The following is an 18166-nucleotide window of genomic DNA, read 5'->3' as shown; positions in this document are numbered from 1 at the left end:
ACAATATATCCATTAATAATATAAATATAAAAGCATTTAAAAACATAAACGAATTTGAAGGACTTTAATTTTTAAATGTATAATTTTCTTACATTATTAGTAGTATTTATTACTTCTATCTAATATCATAGGAGTACTTTTCTTTTTACTCATATTCATATTCTTGTATCACTACTTCTCCCTTAATTAGAGATTGAATTTTGAGTCTCCCGAATAGGCTTTATATGGGGCGAATTTAAAATAATCCGACTTCTATGCGGGTATAGGGACATGGAAACCAAAAAAAGTACTTCTTCTGGTCCACATTACTTGTTAAATTATCTTTTTAGTTTATGTTTCTTAATGGGTGTGTAAAAGATATATAATCACCTCCACCTTTTCTTTTCTGATAATTAAATTTCGCAAGTTATGTGAAATAATAATACATTTTTGTTTTACACACTCATTAAGAAACATTAAATAAAAGGATAATTTGACTAAATTTTTCTTATTTATTATTTATACCAATTTAACACAACTCTCTTTTTCACTAAATAAGATTTCTTGCCCTCTTACAATTTGAATAGAAAAAAAATTCCCTTTGAGATCTCTTATGTATTTTTTTCAGATTTTTTATGTATAAAAAATGAAAATCTCTTGTAAAAGGGTCATAAAACTGGAAAACGAAAATTATAAAGGGCCAAAAAATCATTTCTCCCCTGTATTAGTCTATCTCCATATTTATTAAGTAAGGGTAAAGGTAAAAACTAATAATTAAGACAATTATTTTGATAAATTTATTTTTAATAAGGGTGATGAGTAAAGTGAACTCGAGGCCGTATTATTATGGAAAATTTACTTGCCATAACTACCTCTAAGACTTATTTATGAATAATAACTATCTTATTTTTTATTTAATTTTTGTAGCTTTATTTTTCCAAAATTACATTTCATAATTGGTCCCATAACTTTTGAAATACATGTACCTCTCTATTCTCCCTCACTACACATTCAAGATTTATCATCTTCTCCAAATCCTAAAAAAAATTCTCTCTCCTCTCTCCCCTTCCCCTCACTGCCGCCTCTCTCTCTTCCTTTCTCTATCTCCGGCCTCTCTTCTCCTTCAGCCGAACTTCGTGAGGCAACTGACCGTTAAAGCTCGTAGAAATTGTAGCAACATCGTTGTTACACAAGTTATTGCTGCTTCCTAGTCGAATAACAACCATGACTTTACTCAAGCTGGCCGCGAAAGCCGTCGATGTTCTTTACCTATCTTTGTTGTTGATGATGATGAGGTGGCAGCGACGGTGGTGGAACGAAGCCAAATCTGAGAATACACTCAGATCTGAAAAAGAGGGAGCAGTGGGTTTCACCGGAGCCGCCACCACCACTATTACTACCATCTCCATCTCCAAACTCGAAAAAAACCTTAAGGTTCTAGTTCTTCAGATCTGAACTCCCTATGCTTCATGTATTAATGGTTTTTGGTGGTGGTTCGATATTGTTTTTGGAGTGGAGGAGGACAGTGGTGGATCAAAGAAAGGCGGCGGAGGAAGGAGGAGGGTTTTTCCAGTTTGTTGTAGTGGTTCGGTAGGGTTTTTGGAGTGAAGCAGGATGGTGGATCGGAAGAAAGGCGGCGGAGAAAGGAAGAGGGTTTTTCCAGTTGTTGTGGTGGTTCGGTAGGGTTTGTGGTTGTGGTGTTTCAGTATATTTCGCTATATTTCAATGTACTGTTTCAGTATATTTCAATATATTTCAGTGTACTGTTTCAGTATATTTCGCTATATTTCAATGTATTTCTAATTTACGACACAGTTTCTGATACATTTCATTGTATTCCATTGTATATACGCATACTACAATTTTATATTTCTTAAACAATCAACCATATTTCATTGTATTCGAGTGTATATTTTTCTGTATTTGGAAGTATTTCTAAAAGTTTGGAATGGAGTAATTTGGAGAGAGAAACGTGGGTTGTTATGGAACTTCAGCCGTTATGCGTGATACATGGTTGATTTAATTTGACTTATCATTTAAAATGAAAGAAGAGAATATGTTTGAGAAAAGGCCATAAATAGTCCCTTATCTATGGGAGTAGGTCTAAAATGGTCCCTTAACTATACATTTATCTGTTTTAGTCCTTTAACTATCCAAAAACTTATCAAATTTGGTCTCCGTCTGTTTTTTTATACAAACAACGTACAAACCCAGTCCTCGGTTTTGTTTAAAAAAAAAATTTTAAAAATCGACGGTCTCACGCCTTTTTTTTTTTTGAAAATTAAAGAATGAAATGTAGGAACTTGGAATCGAACCCGGGTATGTTCCTTGGCATTAAAGGGCTTTATCACTAGACCACTGATATTTTTTGTTCATATAATTACATTGATTTAATTTATACTGTTTTTTCGCTCTAAAAACGGACAGAATCCGACTCCGTCGGTTTTTTATAAAAAAATAAAAAATAAAAAATAAAAAATAAAAATAAAAGACCGACGGACTCCATTGGTTTATTTTAGAAAATAATATAAAAATAATTATATTTTTTCGCGCATTTTTATGCAAAAAATAACCGACGCAGTCCGTCAGGTTTTCTTTATAAAAAAATTAAAAAAAATTATTAAAAAAACCGACGGAATCCGTCCATCTATCCATCGGTTTTTTCCGTCGGTTCTTACCAATTTTTTAGTAGTATTTAAGAAGAACGGGTACAGAAATTTTGTGCCTGAGTTTATCTTTTCGAATTTTAGAGGCTTTCGAGAAATACACTTGGCCGCTTGTAATTTTTTTTTTTTTAAACAAAAGGAACTTGAGGAAAAGAAGCGGGAGAGAGAAATATAGGTACGAGAATGGTTTAACGATTAATCTCGAATGGTTTATGAGTTTGTACTGCTGTTTGTATAAAAAAATAGATGGAGACTAAATTTGATAAGTTTTTGAATAGTTAAAGGACTAAAACTGGTAAATATATAATTAAGGGACCATTTTAGACCTACTCCCATAGATAAGGGACTATTTGTGGCCTTTTCTCGAATATGATCCATAAATACAGCCTATTTTTACTTTGCCAAATTTTATATTTTCGTGTATTTCAAAAATGCAAAATACAACCGAATACAACAAAAACTAGCAAAAAACTTTTGAATGGAGTGATTTTGATAGAGAGACGTTAGCTATAATGGAACCTCATGAGGTTTGCGTGAATCATGGAACCATTAATACAAATTACCGTATAATTTGAAAAAGATTTTTATTGCCATAAATATAGCCTTTTTTTAATTCAATTTGCCGTATTTATATATATCTCACTGTATTTCAAAAAAATGCGAGTACAGATAACCGAAATACAAATAAAAAGCATTCTGAATTGTAAATCTTCAACTTATAGCTATAACTTGTTAGAAGGTATTAAAAGGTAATTATTTGCGTAAGTTTTACTATTATTATTCCACATAATTCGCGAAATTCAATTATCAGAAAAGAAACAGTGGAGGTAATCATATGCAGTTGTATTTTTTTTTTTTTTTTTTCAAGAAAAAGAGAGAAGAAATGAAAAGATTTTGCCGTCGTCATCTACATCTTCACTAAAACCAGTGACAAAAACAAAAAACCTAAAACCCCAAAACCTTAAACCTCAACAACAATGGCAACCACCACTAAACTCCTTCAACTCCGCCCAAAACCAAAACCCACTTTCCCCAAATTCTTCTCTTCTTCATCAAATCGCAATCTTGAAAACTCCCAAACAACCCCTAATGACACCCCTTCATCAGAACAACCCAACCAAGCAACACCTAACACAACTAAACCCTTTTCTTTTTCATCTATAGCCAATAATAACTCACAAAACCCATCTTCAAAAACCTCTTCTTTTGATGAAATACGCAAAAACCTAGCTGAATTTCGTCTCCGTGCCACCTCATCATCACCCCCTTCATTTCAAGAACTCTACAAAAAAAATCTCAACAATAATAATAATGTCAGGTCTGTGGTTTATAAATAAAATGATTTATAGCCACACAAATATTTATGCGTTATTCCATATCACAAGTTTCAATGATCCAGTATTTATTGCTCTTATATGACAATCTTTTCATTTTTATTCATATTCAGGTCTGAGGTTGACAGGAGACCGGGCCCCACCACTGGAAAGGTTGACTTCAACAGGATTCGAGAAAACCTACGTAACTTCAACAACAACAATGTTAACAACAATAGCCAGAATGAGAATAGAGGGAAGTTGTTTAATTCGTTATCGCTTTCGCGATATAAAGATAGTTTTAAGTTGAGACCTGATATGAATAATAAAGATAATGTGAAAGGAGGAGCAGGATCGGGAATGTTGATAGGTGGGAGCGAAAATGGGAACTTGCCCGCATCGATATTCGGGAGGGAAATGATGACGGATAGAGAGGGTGGTGGTTATGAAGAAGGGATGAGGTCGGAGTTTGTTAGGTCGTATAGTCACGGTGAATTGGGCGAGAAGTTGAAAATGTTGAGGCCGACGATAAAGAAGGATGAGAAGAAGGGTTGGTTTTCGTTGCAAGAGTTGAAGGATAGATTGGTGAAGATAAGGGAAACTGAGGAGAAAGAGAGCAAGTCGATGATTGGTGATGTTGTGTATAAAGAATTGAAAGAGTCTCTTAAAAAATTGAGTCAGCCTGATGACCAAAAGTCTAAGAAGACAATGAGTGAGTTTCCATTTTCTTGTTTGCTTATATGTTGGATTATATGAATAATTCGTGTAGAACCATGTATATCTAATGTGATGCTACGACTTTTCTAGTTATATTATATGCAGTGTGCCATAGGAGCTTTAAGCATAAAGCTTAATGCTTTAGTAAATAACACCACACAAACACACACACATATGTATACATTGCTGAAAGAAATGCAAGTGTAGGTGTGGCCTAGTGGTCAATAAAGTGGAATGAGAATCATGGGAGTCAAGGGTTCAAATCGCATCAGAGGCAAAAAATTGCTAGGTGATTTATTTCTTATGCCTAAGCATTGGTGGGCTGAGCTATTCGGTGTCTGTGCTGGTAGGATTTAGTATAATTGAGGTGCTGGAAAGCTGGCCGGACAACGCTATTATCAATATAAAAAATTTAGTGCAAAGTGTAGCTGCACCTAAGGGTGTGGCCTAGCGGTTAATAAAGTGGAATGAGAATCACGGGGAGATCAGGGTTAAAATCCTATCATAGGCGAAAAATCGCTAGATGATTTCTTCCATATGCCTAAGCATTGGTGGGCTGAGCTATTCCGTCTGGGCTGGTAGGATTTAGTAGGTATCTCGTGGAGTAATTGAGGTGCACATAAGCTGGTTGTACAACCACTATAAATGTGAAAGGCGAAATGTAAGCGTAGCTACACCTAAGGGTGTGGCCTAGCGGTCAATAAAGTGGAATAGGAATCATGGAGATAAGGGTTCAAATCCTATCAGAAGCAAAAAATTGCTAGATGATTTCCTTTATATGCCTAAGCATAGGTGGGCTAAGTTATTCGGTATCTGTGCTGGTTGGATTTAGTAGGTACCCCGTGGAAAAATTGAGGTGCACAAAAGCTGACCGTAGAACCACTATTATAATTATATAAATATAAAAGACAATGTTAGTGTAGCTACACCTAAAGGTGTGGCCTAGCGGTCAATAAAGTGGAATAGGAATCATGGGAGATAAGGGTTCAAGTCCTATCAGAAGCAAAAAATTGCTAGGTGATTTCCTCTATATGCCTCAACATAGCTGGGCTAAGTTATTCGGTGTCTCTGCTGGTAGGATTTAGTAGATACCCTGTGGAATAATTGAGGTGCATAAAAGCTGGCCGTACAACCACTATTGTAATTATATAAATAACAGATAAGTATTTGGAACTAATTGAGGTCATACAAAGTGGCTATTGATTGATTATTGATTCTGATGCATATCCAGTGAGTGTATATTTTTTCCAATGATTCTTCTCTAGGAACCCAATTCCATTTTTTTTTTTTGATAAGGTAAGTAAAAAAGGAAAAAGGTAAAATTTAGCAAGAAAATCTTCTGCCCGTGGTATTGGGAGAAGCTCTTATGGAATTGGGTTCCTACCAATTCCATAAGAGCTTCTAACCCAATTCCATAAGAGCTTCTCCCAATACCACGGGCAGAAGAATTTCTTGCTAAATTTTGCTCTTAAAATGATGGTGGAAAATGTGCAAAGTCTTCACACTGATGTCAATGTAATCTTTTGTGTTTGCAATATATTTGCAATTTTTGTATGTTTGATTAGTTGGCCAGTGGTGCTTGGATTTCTTATTCATTAGCTATATGTGCAGTGTGCATCGAGGGCTTTTATCAATACTTGTGTTCTTTGATATAAGCTATAACAACATTTATATTTGGTGCTTCCTTCTTTGTAAGCAGCAAATACTTGTATTTTTTTAGAAGATGGTGAACATCATCTTTTATATAGAGCTAGTGTTAATTACATTTATTTTTTACAGTTCAGAGACTTGATGTCTTGGGGCATCTGGGTGGTACACCAAGCTTTATGTTGCATCCACCAAAAGAACACTTGGTTGAAAAGGCAAGTAGCATTTTGTTCTCAATTATCTTTCTGTCAAATGATTCTGCTACTTCTAATTCTGCTCCAGGGCATAGTTCAAGTGGCGAAGGTAGAAGGATACGACCTGTTATTTAAGTGGAGAAGGGTAGAAGGATAGACCTGTTATCCCCGTTGGTCATTTAAAAAAAGCTTTCTACTACTAATTCTATTGTCAATATCAAATGTCTCCTTCAGATAAACCTCTTTGATGTCCAGCCTTCACTGACTAGTTTTTAAGTCATTTGATTGCTGGTTAGAAGGTGATTTATGCTTGTATTAAATCCTGCATAACTTGTATCATGTTCGGTAGCCTTTTTTTGCTATGTATAAAATTCAACACACACCAAATACGGTGTTCGGTTAGCTATTTAGAATCCTGCATAACTAATACATGTATAGGTTACGAGGGAATTTATGTATTATTTTATGCTGGATAAGAGATGGAATAACTAATAAATGAATAACTAAACCACCATAACTAATCCCTGAATAAAATAATACATAGGCTCCCTCATAACTAATCCCTGCATAACTCTAATCAACAACCAAACGACACTAATAGTCTGTTTGGCCAAGCTTCTAAAAATAGCTTATTTTAAAAAGTACTTTTTTTCAAAAGTACTTTTCAAAAAAAGTACTTTTAGCTAAAAGCAGTTTGTATTTGGCCAATTAATTTAAAAAGTACTTTTGAGCAGCAATTAGTGTTTGACCAAGCTTTTAAAAAGTGCTTCTATGTGTATTTTTCTCAAAAGTACTTTTCAAAAAAGTGCTTTTGGGCAAAAGCTATTTTTTTAGCTTCTGAAAAACTGCTTCTGCTACTCCCCAAAAGCACTTATTTTCTCTCAAAAGCTTGGCCAAACACCTCACTTTTTTTAAAATAAGCACTTATTGAAAAAATAAGTACTTTTGGGGGAAAAATAAGCTTGGCCAAACAGGCTATAAGTGTTTTGTTTTCTGAATACGGGATCACCTATGAGGCATTTATTTAAGGGATCTGAAGAATAATAGCTTCACAATAATCTGTGCAGCAAGCATAGTCTTTCCTATCTGAAGGTAGATGCATTTGACTTAAAAATATAAAGTCGACTTTTGAAACACAAAAGATCAAACAGACCTTAACACTAAACATGATATTTTTGTTTGCTGATATTTGGTAATTTTAATAACTATGATGTTATACATAATCGTGAACTGCATTAGAGAAAAGGTGAAGGCAATCATATGAGCTATAATTTGCTTTACCATCATGTGAAGATATGTATTAGCCAGACTAAATTGCTTTTTGTCATATTGCATATCAACTTGATCAATTTGTCCAGTTTTCGTTTAATTTCGCGAAACAAGAAAAAACAAAGCATGAAAGATGGTGGTCTTGATTTTGCAGTCATAATTTACAGAGACTCATCCTTGATTTCTTATCCCCTTATTGTTTCTTTCAGTTTGTTACTTCGTTTAGCACAACTAGTAGCATCAGTGATCTGATTTCTATTGTCAATGTGACTGTCAGTCATTTAAGTGATTGTAATAACTTATGGACAATTTTGAACAGTTTTTCCACCCAGATAACATGTCATCTGGGGAAAAAATGAAACTGGAGCTACAAAAAGTGAGAGATGAATTTAAAATGTCTGAGTCAGATTGTGGATCTGCACGTGTTCAAGGTTAGTAGTCTAGATTTATGATGTCAAGTTGTTTAAGCTTGCTATTTCCTTTATTACCTTTAGTTTCTAGTTTTTAACTTCATGATATACAGACCTCAAGAGTTCAGACTGGATCATGTATGCACCAGTTTAACTGCTTTTCTTAGTGTCTTTATTTACTCAGCAGTGTTTCCTTTGTTTCTTCTTGGCTTGGTATTCTTGTTGCTCTTTATGCTACTTTTGAGGTTCCGTTGGGTAGTTTGTATCTGGGTTTAATATGGAAGTTGTTTTCTTTATTTCTACATATGCTAGATACTTGCCACTTAAGCAGATTTTTATTTTTCTGTTTCTAGAGTAATTTTTTTTTTTTTTTGTGAGAAAGAGCTGTAAGTGTACATTGATACACAGACATACATCCATAATCAAACACCGCCCAATAACTCTTCCTTCATTGGACATTATCCTCTACCCCTCTCCTGACATAACACCATTTTTCAGCATTTTAATCCAAGCTGATGCTTGTTCTCTATTGTAATCTTCAATTTATATCCATTGAAACAATGGTGTGCTATGATTTTTTCCCAAGGCCGATTTAAATTCTTCCTCTGATTATAGTTAATTGTACAAACATAGAAGATCTATTGACAAAGCAGTATTAATTAATTTGGAGAACTGTGCAGGAAACAAAGACTAGAATGAAGTCTAAAATACATGTTACAACAACAACAACATACCCAGTGAAATCCTACACGTGGGTGCAAGGGGGAGTAAAGTGTATAGACCATACCCCTATCTCGGAAGATAGGGAGGTCACATTCCGAAAAACCCTCGGCCAAGAGAAAACACAACGAGAAAGGTTAGATAAGCACAAAGTAGCTTCAAAGCAAAATGCAAATGAAACTAAAGAAAGCGAATAAGTCAAAATAGAAAGATGCGAAAAAAGGGCGTAGCTACCATAGATAAATAAGATAATCGAGTACGAAAACAACATATAAGTAGGCGTTAAAAACAAAAGGACAATAGACTATGATCGAAACAAGACTACCTACTAGCCTTCTCTACCCTAATCCGAGTCCTCCAAAACCTCCTATCTAAGGTCATATCCTCGGTAGTTCGAATCGCGCCATGTCCCGTCTCAAAGATCTCTCCCCAATACTTTTCGCCTACCCCTACCTCTTCGAAACCATCCATAACTTAACCTCTCACACGTCCGCACCGGGGCATCCGTGCCTCTCCCTAACATAATGCCCAAACCATCTCGCCCTCGCTTCTCTCATCTTCGTCCTCCACCGACGCTACTCCAACCTTATCCTCGATATCTTCATTCCTAATCCTATCTCGCCCGGCGTGCCCACGCATCCATCGCAACATTCTCATTTCCGTAACTTTCATCTTTTGACGCGAGAGCTCTTTCATCGCCCAACACTCGCCCCCGTACAACAAGGTCGGTCTCACAACCACTTTCAGGAACTCCGCTTAAGTTTTGGTGGCACCTTCTTATCACACAGCACTCCTGAAGCAAGCCTCCATTTCATCCACCCTGCGCCAATACGATGTGAGACATCATCGTCAATATCCCCATTTTCTTGTATAATAGACCTAAGATATTTGAAACTTCTTTTTCTTTCGACGGCCTCGGTACCAATCCTCACTTCCACGCCGTGCCTCGCGTGTCACGTCACCGAACTTGCACTCCATGTACTCGTCTTGGGCCTACTCAACTCGAACCCTTTAGACTCCGCAGTTTGCCTCCAAACCTCCGACCTAGCGTTCACTCCGCCGCGCGTGTCTCGTCGATCAAGACTATGTCATCCGCAAATAACATACATCATGACACCTCACCTTGAATTCGCCGCGTCGACAATCCATCACTAGAGCAAATAAAAATGGGCGAAGAGGCCGATCCCCGGCGCAACCCCATCTCCACCGGGCTGCTCCGAGTCTCCTCCCCACCGTCCTTATCCTCGGTCTTAGCTCCCACACATGTCCTCGATCGCCCTAACGTACGCTGTGCACACCGACCTCCAAACATCTCCATAAAACCTCTCGCACTTTGTCGTAAGCCTTTTCTAGGTCGACGAAAACCACGCGTTGTGTCCTTCTTCCTCTCCCCTATATTGCTCCACCAGCCCTCACAAGACGGACGGCTTCGTAGTCGAGCGCCCGACACGAATCCGAACCGGTTCTCCGAAACGGGACACGCTCTTCTCACCCTCATCTCCACCACCCTTTCTCACACTTTCATACAAGGGCTTAGCAAAATTTCGATCCCTCTATAATTGTTGCAACTTTGAATATCACCCTTGTTCTTATAAAAAGGAACCATCATACTCCACCTCCATTGCTTAGGTATCTTCACCGTCTCAAAAATAACATTAAACAATCTAGTCAACCACTCCAAACCTGCCCTGCCCGCACTCTTCCAAAACTCCCCAAGTATCTCGTCAGACCGTAGCTCTTCCCTCCTCGCGCATCCCGCGAACAAAGACCTTAACCTCCTCCACCTTTATACTCCTACAATACCCAAAGTCGCGACGCCTCTCAGAGTACTCCAAATCTCCCAACACAATATCTCTATCGCCTTCCTCGTTCAAGAGTTTATGGAAGTATGACTGCCATCTCCATCTTATGAGAGCTTCCTCTGCCAATACTTTGCCATCCTTGTCCTTGACACACTTTACTCGATCCAGGTCCCGTGCCTTTCTCTCCCTCACCTTGGCTAGCCTGAACAACTTCTTATCCCCGCCTTTGTCCTCTAGTTCTACATATAGACGTTCGAAAGCTGCCGTTTTTGCCGCCGAAAAACTTCTCTTCCTTTCTCGCAATCTTATACCTTTCCCTATTCGTCCGCTTCTCCTCCTCATCTTTGCTGTCTACCAACCTCGCGTACGCCACTTTCTTTGCTTCCACCTTTCCCTGGACTTCTCCATTCCACCACCAGTCCCCTCGTCGCCTACCACGGTGACCTCTCGAGACTCCCAGGACATCTCTAGCTGCTTCCCTAATGCAGCTCGCCGTCCTATCCCACATACTGCTCGCGTCCCCCCTACTCTCCCAAGCCTTCATAGCCATCAACTTCTGCCCCATTCCCTGGGCACTCGACAAAGTCAGACTCCCCCACCTGATCCTTGGCCGGTCATCCGCGACCCTCTTCTTCTTCTTCTTCTTCTTCCTCGTAATCCCCAAATCCATCACCAAAAGCTTATGTTGGGTCGTAAGGTTCTCACTCGGAATGACCTTGCAGTCTTTACAAAGACCTTTATCCTCTTTTCTAAGGAGCAGAAACTCTATCTGCGTCGCAGCCGTCGAACTACGAAAGGTTACCAAGTGCTGCTCCCTTTTTGGGAAACTCGAGTTGGCTACCACCAATCCAAAGGCTTTAGCGAAATCCAGAAGTGAGACTCCTCCTCCATTCCTGACTCCGAAGCCGAAACCTCCATGCTCATCATCATAACCCCCCGAGGTATACCTCCCACCACTTCATCCAAATCCTCCCAAAAGCGCCTCTTGTCCTCCTCGTCCAAGCCTGCTTGTGGCGCGTAAGCACTAATAATGTTCAAGGTAAACCCTTCCACAACTAACTTAACCGCCATCATCCGGTCATTGACCCTCCTAACCTCTACGGCCTGGTCCCTTAGCTCACTATCTACTAAAATGCCTACCCCATTCCTATACATTGACTTACCCGAGAACCATAACTTATACTCGTCCACATCCTTAGCTTTAGATCCTACCCATTTGGTCTCTTGGACGCAAGCTATCGTAATCCTCCTCTCCTTAAGAATCTTAACTAGCTCTATGGACTTCTCCGTCAAAGTCCCAATGTTCCAGGACCCTACTCTCAACCTAGACGCTCCCTGACCCCACTTACCCCCTCTAAGCCTAGCCCCTGTCCCCGACCGAGAACATGACCCTAGTCTACCATCACTCACTAAAGCCACTAAGGGAAATAAAAGCAAATCAAAGATTTATCTAAAACAAACAAGAATCAATACTAAAGCACAGTTATCAAGGGACTATATGCAAGTCAGGTTACTATGACAAGAAAGATAGCACTATAAGCTAAAGGAATAAAGGAATAAGCTAAAGGAATAAAGGCAAGAATGTAAAGTCAAGAATCAAGAATGTGTAGCAGGCAAGATTCAACAAGGTTAAAAGACACATGAATTAATATGAGCCACCAGAGGTACCAACTCCAGGTGAAAACAATTTAAAAATAAAAATAAAAACCTGTTCGCCGCCGGAGTTACTGTTCACCGCCGGAAACCCACTGGCGGAGGTTTCCAGGTGCAGAAACGAGAAGACAAGAGGCAAAAAAGCAAAGAAAAGAAAGGAAAAGAGAAGAGAAGAGAAGAGGAGAGAGAAGGAGAGAAAAAGAAGGAGGTCTGGCCGGAAAAATGCCCTATACCCGCCGGCGTTGGAAGGGGGAGAGGGTTGCGTACCTGAGGGGGGTGGTTCGCTGCCAGGAAGGAGGGGGGGTGGGGTGGGGTGGGGAGTTGTAAACTTACCGTTGAGAGAAAGGGGGAGAGAGAGAGAGAGGAGGAAAAGTGACATATATTAGACCTCTAAAATACATGTTATCTTCTCGAAAAAGGAAAAAGAAAAATAATGAAGACTAAAAATAGTTTGGAATCTGCCTTTCTTCTGATCACTGAGAATGTGGATTGTGGGACCAAGAAAGGGTAATGACTTCTCAGTTTCAAGTTATGCTAACCAGCTGAGTGTAGTCAGTCAAATGTTTAGGCTAGCAGAGACCTTGCTTCCCAAGCATTTCCTTTGACTATATTCCTGTTTTCCATCATATCCAAAGGTGCAGTTACTGCAATTGACATTTATTATGCATTTGAAAAGTAGGAATCTATGTTTTTGTCAATGAAATTTTGATTAGTTGAGATTCATCTAAATCTGTTTTGTGAACCTCCTATTTGATTGAGACTCAATTGTTTTAGAAGAAAGTTTCTCTACATATAGTAATGTAGTGATATAGGTCTAAAATCTGATTTCTGTGGAGGGGTAGAAAATACAACACCCATTTCGCTTGAAACTGTAGATGAGAATTTAGAGTATTTGAAGGCTCTAGTAGAAGCCTTTTTTGTTCAATAGGTCGTGACCCTACGTAGCAGTTCCGGATTAATGCAGCAAGATGTCCTTTTACTGGCATAAGGAGTCCTTTTATCAGGACAGCATAGGTGTGCAAAATAACGGTGTGTGTTTGTGATTCAAATGCTTGAAGGAAAGAGCGAATGATTAGTTGAAAGCTTCAAATGAGAGTGTGTGCAGCAGTCTCTGTTGAGATAACCTTGCAACTAGGATGAAAGGAGCTACTACATGAAGTGGTGACCCTTTGAAATCACTTAGTGAAGACCAACCAGAAGAAGTAGCCCCTAGGCCTTAGTTCAAGTGGCGGAAGTTGTATGACTTGTGACTTAGGTCATAGGTACGAGCCTTGTGCCATGCGAACTAAGCTTGGTATTTAAGTGGAGAAAGATAGAAATGTGGACCCATTTTCCTGAGTTCTGAAGACTGCAATTGGCTGTTAGGGTTGGGCCCAGCAGATTTCTCAAAAGACCAAACCAGAAGAAATATAAATTATTCTTAATAGTAAATCTTTTTGGTTTTTGGCACGGAAGCTGATAAACCCTAGTTTTAGTTTCTTTCCCACCTCCCCGCCTTTACCTTGGAGATGCATTCCATGTCAATTTAGAGGGGAGGCAAGTATCATGTGGGATGAAATGTCAACTTGATTAAAAAAATAGCAAGTGAAGTGTTAGGGTGGCTAAAGGTTTAGCACCTCGTCCACAAAAATGCCTATAGTGGAATGAAGAGGTGCAAAGAGTTATTAGAGCTAAAAGACAGTACCACAGGAAGTTACTAAAAGCAGCAGACATAGTAGTCTTTGACGAGTATAAGAGAGCCAAGAAGGTGATCGGTAAAGCTCGAGGGGTAGCCCTAGATGACATGTACCAAAAGCTAAGAACACAAGAAGGAGACAAAGAAATATTTAAACTAGCACAACTAAGACAGAAGAGGAGTAGGGACATAAACAAGGTGAAGTATATTAAAGACGATTCTCAACAAGTATTGACAGGAGATAAGGAGATCAAAGAGAGATGGATAGGCCAATTTGCTAACAATTTATTATCCAGGCTCATTGTTAAAGGAGAATGAAATAATAGATAAAGATGTTACACATAGAATCATAATCGAAAAGAAAATGATTGAAATAATAGATAAAGATGTTACACATAGAATCATAATCGAAAAGAAAATGAAATAATAGATGAAGATTTTACCCATAGAATCAAAATCGTTAGGTGATAAGAGAATGCACAAGTACTATACAATATTTGGTTGGTTGTGAAAGAAAAATGGGCTTAATAGCGAAATATACACTCCTACTTGCATGGAGTTCTATCTCTGTCCCCCCTAACTCCACGTTTGTAATAGCGAAATATACACTCCTACTTGCATGGAATTCTATCTCTGTCCCCCCTAACTCCACGTTTGTTCATTCAGACACCTTAACTTATCCAAAACCTGTGTTTCAACTACCTCTTATTCTATGTGTCACTCAATCGTGCCGATGGGGATAGCATATCAGTATGTACATCAGATAAAATCAAGCCATGCCATAATTTATCTTCACAAAACTATGTTAAAAAATTCCTCAGTCCGTTATAATTCTTTTTCCTCCATTTGTCCCACCCACCACCACCAACGAGTTTTATTTGACAAATAGTATTTTCAATGAGGTTCGGAGAAAAGGCTCATGGGTGTAGATCTGGGGTTGCTAAAACTTGAAGATAAGGAACAAGGGATTGCTGGAGAAATATAATCCTGTTGGTGTTTGATTTTCCGATATAGATTCCGGCTAAGAAATGTTTTCTTGACATCTCCATAAAAAACTCCTCTGGTAATCTTCTCCTCAATAGGAATCTAACTAATGCCAAAACCCTCTAATAGAACTAGGCACAACAGAATGGAAGGAGAGGAACTCTAGATGTTTTGAGAATGTATAGAATAGCATGCAGAAGGTCAAGCTGAATTGTATTTTGTTGTTATGTTTTTGGTGTAATCAGATATACTCAAATGATACTGTCTCTATCATTGATGTTTTAGATTCAACATAGTCATAGGACAGTAGATTTTTGGAGTTCTCTTGTATATATTGTTTCAGTTCAGCCCATGTACTGTTTGCTCATGATGAAATATAGTTACAGTTACCAGTTTCAGAAAAAAAAAAAAAAAAAAAAAAAAAAGAAGAAGAACTAACCACAACAAACTTATGGCTGCAGCACCTTTAAACACTAGTCTTAGCTCAAAAACACCCACCATGTCTCTATCTTAAATCTTCAGCAGTTCTTTCTCTTCATTAAGAACACACACCATATTCACCTCAAACAATCCCCTTTTATTCCCTCAAAATTAACATAGTCGAACTTACCTCCACCCGCAAGCTATGGAGGATCCTTAGAAACTCACTTATCCACAGAAGAGTTTGATCTCAAAAGTCATCACCCATAACACCGTCCAAGAAGACAATTGTCTCTATTTCCTCACCATTTCGACGAGAGGTCGAGGTTGTCATCCGGGTTCATGGTCAGAAGTCTGGTTCAGGTGTTAGCTTCGATTGCTATTCACCCACAGTTTGTTTAAGCTTGGGATTTCTCCATTGTCAAAGTCCTAAAGGTCCATTTTGCCTCTTCCCTCTGATATTTTGCTGAAGTTTTGTAATTCGAAACATGAGGCGAAGAAGGGGTGTTTGACGGAATGAACCAGGGAGAAAAAAGAAGAGAGATGAGATGGGAAAGAAGGGGGGATGTCTCTTAGCATTTCTTTCCTTTTCTTTTTATGTCTAAGTTTAGTCTTTTTAATAAAAATCACTGATTCATGCTCCTTGTACACGTGCATACCTGACAATTTCTCCAGTTTAACTAGATCAATGACACATTAGCATGTTCAACGTTCAGAGGTGTCTAATAACATGTTTTGAACATGTTCAGGTGACGGGATGAAAACCCTTTGAATTGGGTGGTCAGCAATAGAATTTCGTGCAAGAAGTGTCTATTTGCCCATTAAGCCAAGAAAAAATAATCGCCGCATAACATATGTTGTGTTTTGGTTGACCGAATGATTAAAAAATCTTCGCATAATTAGTGTATTGTTTAGTTGGCAGTATTAAATAATATCTGCATTGAGTTATGCGAGAATGATGTGATAACTTTCAAGGAATTGGAAGACAAGAATTAAAGGAAAGCAAGTAAATATGAACTAATAAGGCATCAAATCAAAAGAATTATGTTGAATTGTACCAGTGTGAGCGCCCAACAGCTCCTACTGAGATTATAAGACAGATAATTGCAATCTATTCCTATTTCTTTGGCAACATGTGTAGAGAGACACCCCAAAGTTCGTTGAAGATCCTTTGTCGTCCAACTTCTAATACCTTATTTTGTTGTTGATAAATGTTTTTTCTCTTGAACTTATAAGAAAAAACACATGTAAGGAAGTTGAATAAATTTGATTTGGTTTGAAGGTAATACTCAAAGTCTCAAATGGAAGTAAAACACCATCAAGCCACAATATGTGCTGCTCCAATGGTGTTCGTAGTTTCTTACATCTTAAGTTGATGTTAGCCTTTTCTTGTTTTCAGTGGCTCAGCTTACAACAAAAATAAAGCACCTATCCACAGTTCTTCACAAAAAGGTGAGTTTTCTGCTGAATTGTACCCAATTGAGCATCTTTTGCAGGAATACATGTCATGAAATCTCCATTCATAGTACATCGTTGTTCATTCTCATATGGTAAGCATGAATATTGTTCTTGGAATGCCAAATCAGAGGGAAAAAAAGAATAGACACATTGGCTGGTATCTACGAATTGCAAGAACTTGTCGTTTAAGACGGTGCATTAATTGTTTCAGATCTATTATCTTGTCATAGAACTTTATTACTTAGATGAGTGCGAGCTGGTTATTTATAGAGATCTTTACCCAATTAGCCAATGGATTCACTGTTTACTTTTTCTAGCCAGTAAACTGATTATACACTACTTATACATATGTTATACATCTACTGGTTGTTTTTAATGTAAGTGGTAGGGTGGGCGGTTATTTAGGTTAATTCTTCGCATTTTCTTATTAGCTTGTTGATCAATTATCAAATGTTTTAGGATAAGCACTCTCGTAAGGGTCTACAAGAAATGGTGCAAAAGAGGAAGAAGTTATTGAAGTATATGCGAAGGACAGATTGGGACTCCTACTGCCTTGTTCTTTCTAAGCTTGGCCTCCGAGACAATCCAGATTACAAGTTTTAGAACAGCATGTATAACATTGCACTGGAATGCAGAAATGCAAGTTTTACTTTGCAGATTGCTGGAAGTCTTTTTCTTACCGAAATTTTCCTTCTTGTTGTGGGGAGAGGCGGCGAGGGGGATGGACTTTTGTTGTTGGTTGACTCATGTCTGCCTCCCAAAGGAAGATCATAACTGGATCTTGAAGTTTTGTGATTCCATTGTCTTTGAAAGGAGAGCCAAATGTAGGAATTTAAGTTTTTGCTTATACCATGTTTTTTTATTATAACAATGGTGTCTAGAATAACTTGCACGCATCACGATGTTTATGTAACTTTTATGTACTGGGGTTCTTGACATTTTTACCTTCTGATAGTGTGAGTGAAACTAACAAGTGACTGAGTAATTGGTCTTCGAAAGGACTAGAGAATCTTACTTGTCTGAATTGTAGTTGGATGGTGGCGAAAACGTTGATTAATTATGCTGCTTCAACTATTTCCTGAGATGCCTTGTTTTATTAATAAGCTTGCCTTCACTCTCTATAATATTCTTGTGTTGTTTTCTCCTCGTGGTTGTCCTTTATGAATTTCCCAATAACGTTTCTACTATTCTGAATGTGATTTACTGATCTTCTTGGGTTTACTAATAAGCCTATTCCATCTCATTAATGAACTGCTTTG

General features: G+C 38.1%; 1 protein-coding gene across 2 annotated transcripts; it reads left to right on the top strand.

The window, feature by feature from the left end:
- The first annotated feature begins 3470 nt into the window (after window positions 1-3470).
- Window positions 3471-17981, top strand: LOC132056990 (uncharacterized). Of its 2 annotated transcripts, XM_059449412.1 has the most exons (6): window positions 3473-3963; window positions 4093-4670; window positions 6455-6537; window positions 8105-8216; window positions 16849-16901; window positions 17367-17981. In XM_059449412.1, exons 1-6 carry the CDS (start codon window positions 3623-3625, stop codon window positions 17508-17510), a joined length of 1311 nt encoding a protein of 436 aa, XP_059305395.1. In that variant the 5' UTR covers window positions 3473-3622; the 3' UTR covers window positions 17511-17981. The 2 variants fall into 2 exon arrangements, with proteins under 2 accessions (XP_059305404.1, XP_059305395.1); XM_059449421.1 differs by lacking the exon at window positions 16849-16901 and having other exon boundaries at window positions 3471-3963; window positions 17367-17505.
- Window positions 17982-18166: the final 185 nt, after the last annotated feature.

Source organism: Lycium ferocissimum, chromosome 1 (assembly GCF_029784015.1).
Source record: "Lycium ferocissimum isolate CSIRO_LF1 chromosome 1, AGI_CSIRO_Lferr_CH_V1, whole genome shotgun sequence".
Taxonomy (NCBI): domain Eukaryota; kingdom Viridiplantae; phylum Streptophyta; class Magnoliopsida; order Solanales; family Solanaceae; genus Lycium; species Lycium ferocissimum.
This window is presented reverse-complemented; position numbering and strand designations above follow the sequence as displayed.

What these genes read in the sequence shown, in the direction of transcription:
- LOC132056990 (XM_059449412.1), top strand. Translation starts at nt 3,623, where the DNA reads ATGGCAACCACCACTAAACTCCTTCAACTCCGCCCAAAACCAAAACCC. An exon ending in AACAATAATAATAATGTCAG is followed by an intron (nt 3,964 to 4,092) that starts GTCTGTGGTTTA and finishes ATTCATATTCAG; the next exon opens with GTCTGAGGTTGACAGGAGAC. An exon ending in CCACAGTTCTTCACAAAAAG is followed by an intron (nt 16,902 to 17,366) that starts GTGAGTTTTCTG and finishes CAAATGTTTTAG; the next exon opens with GATAAGCACTCTCGTAAGGG.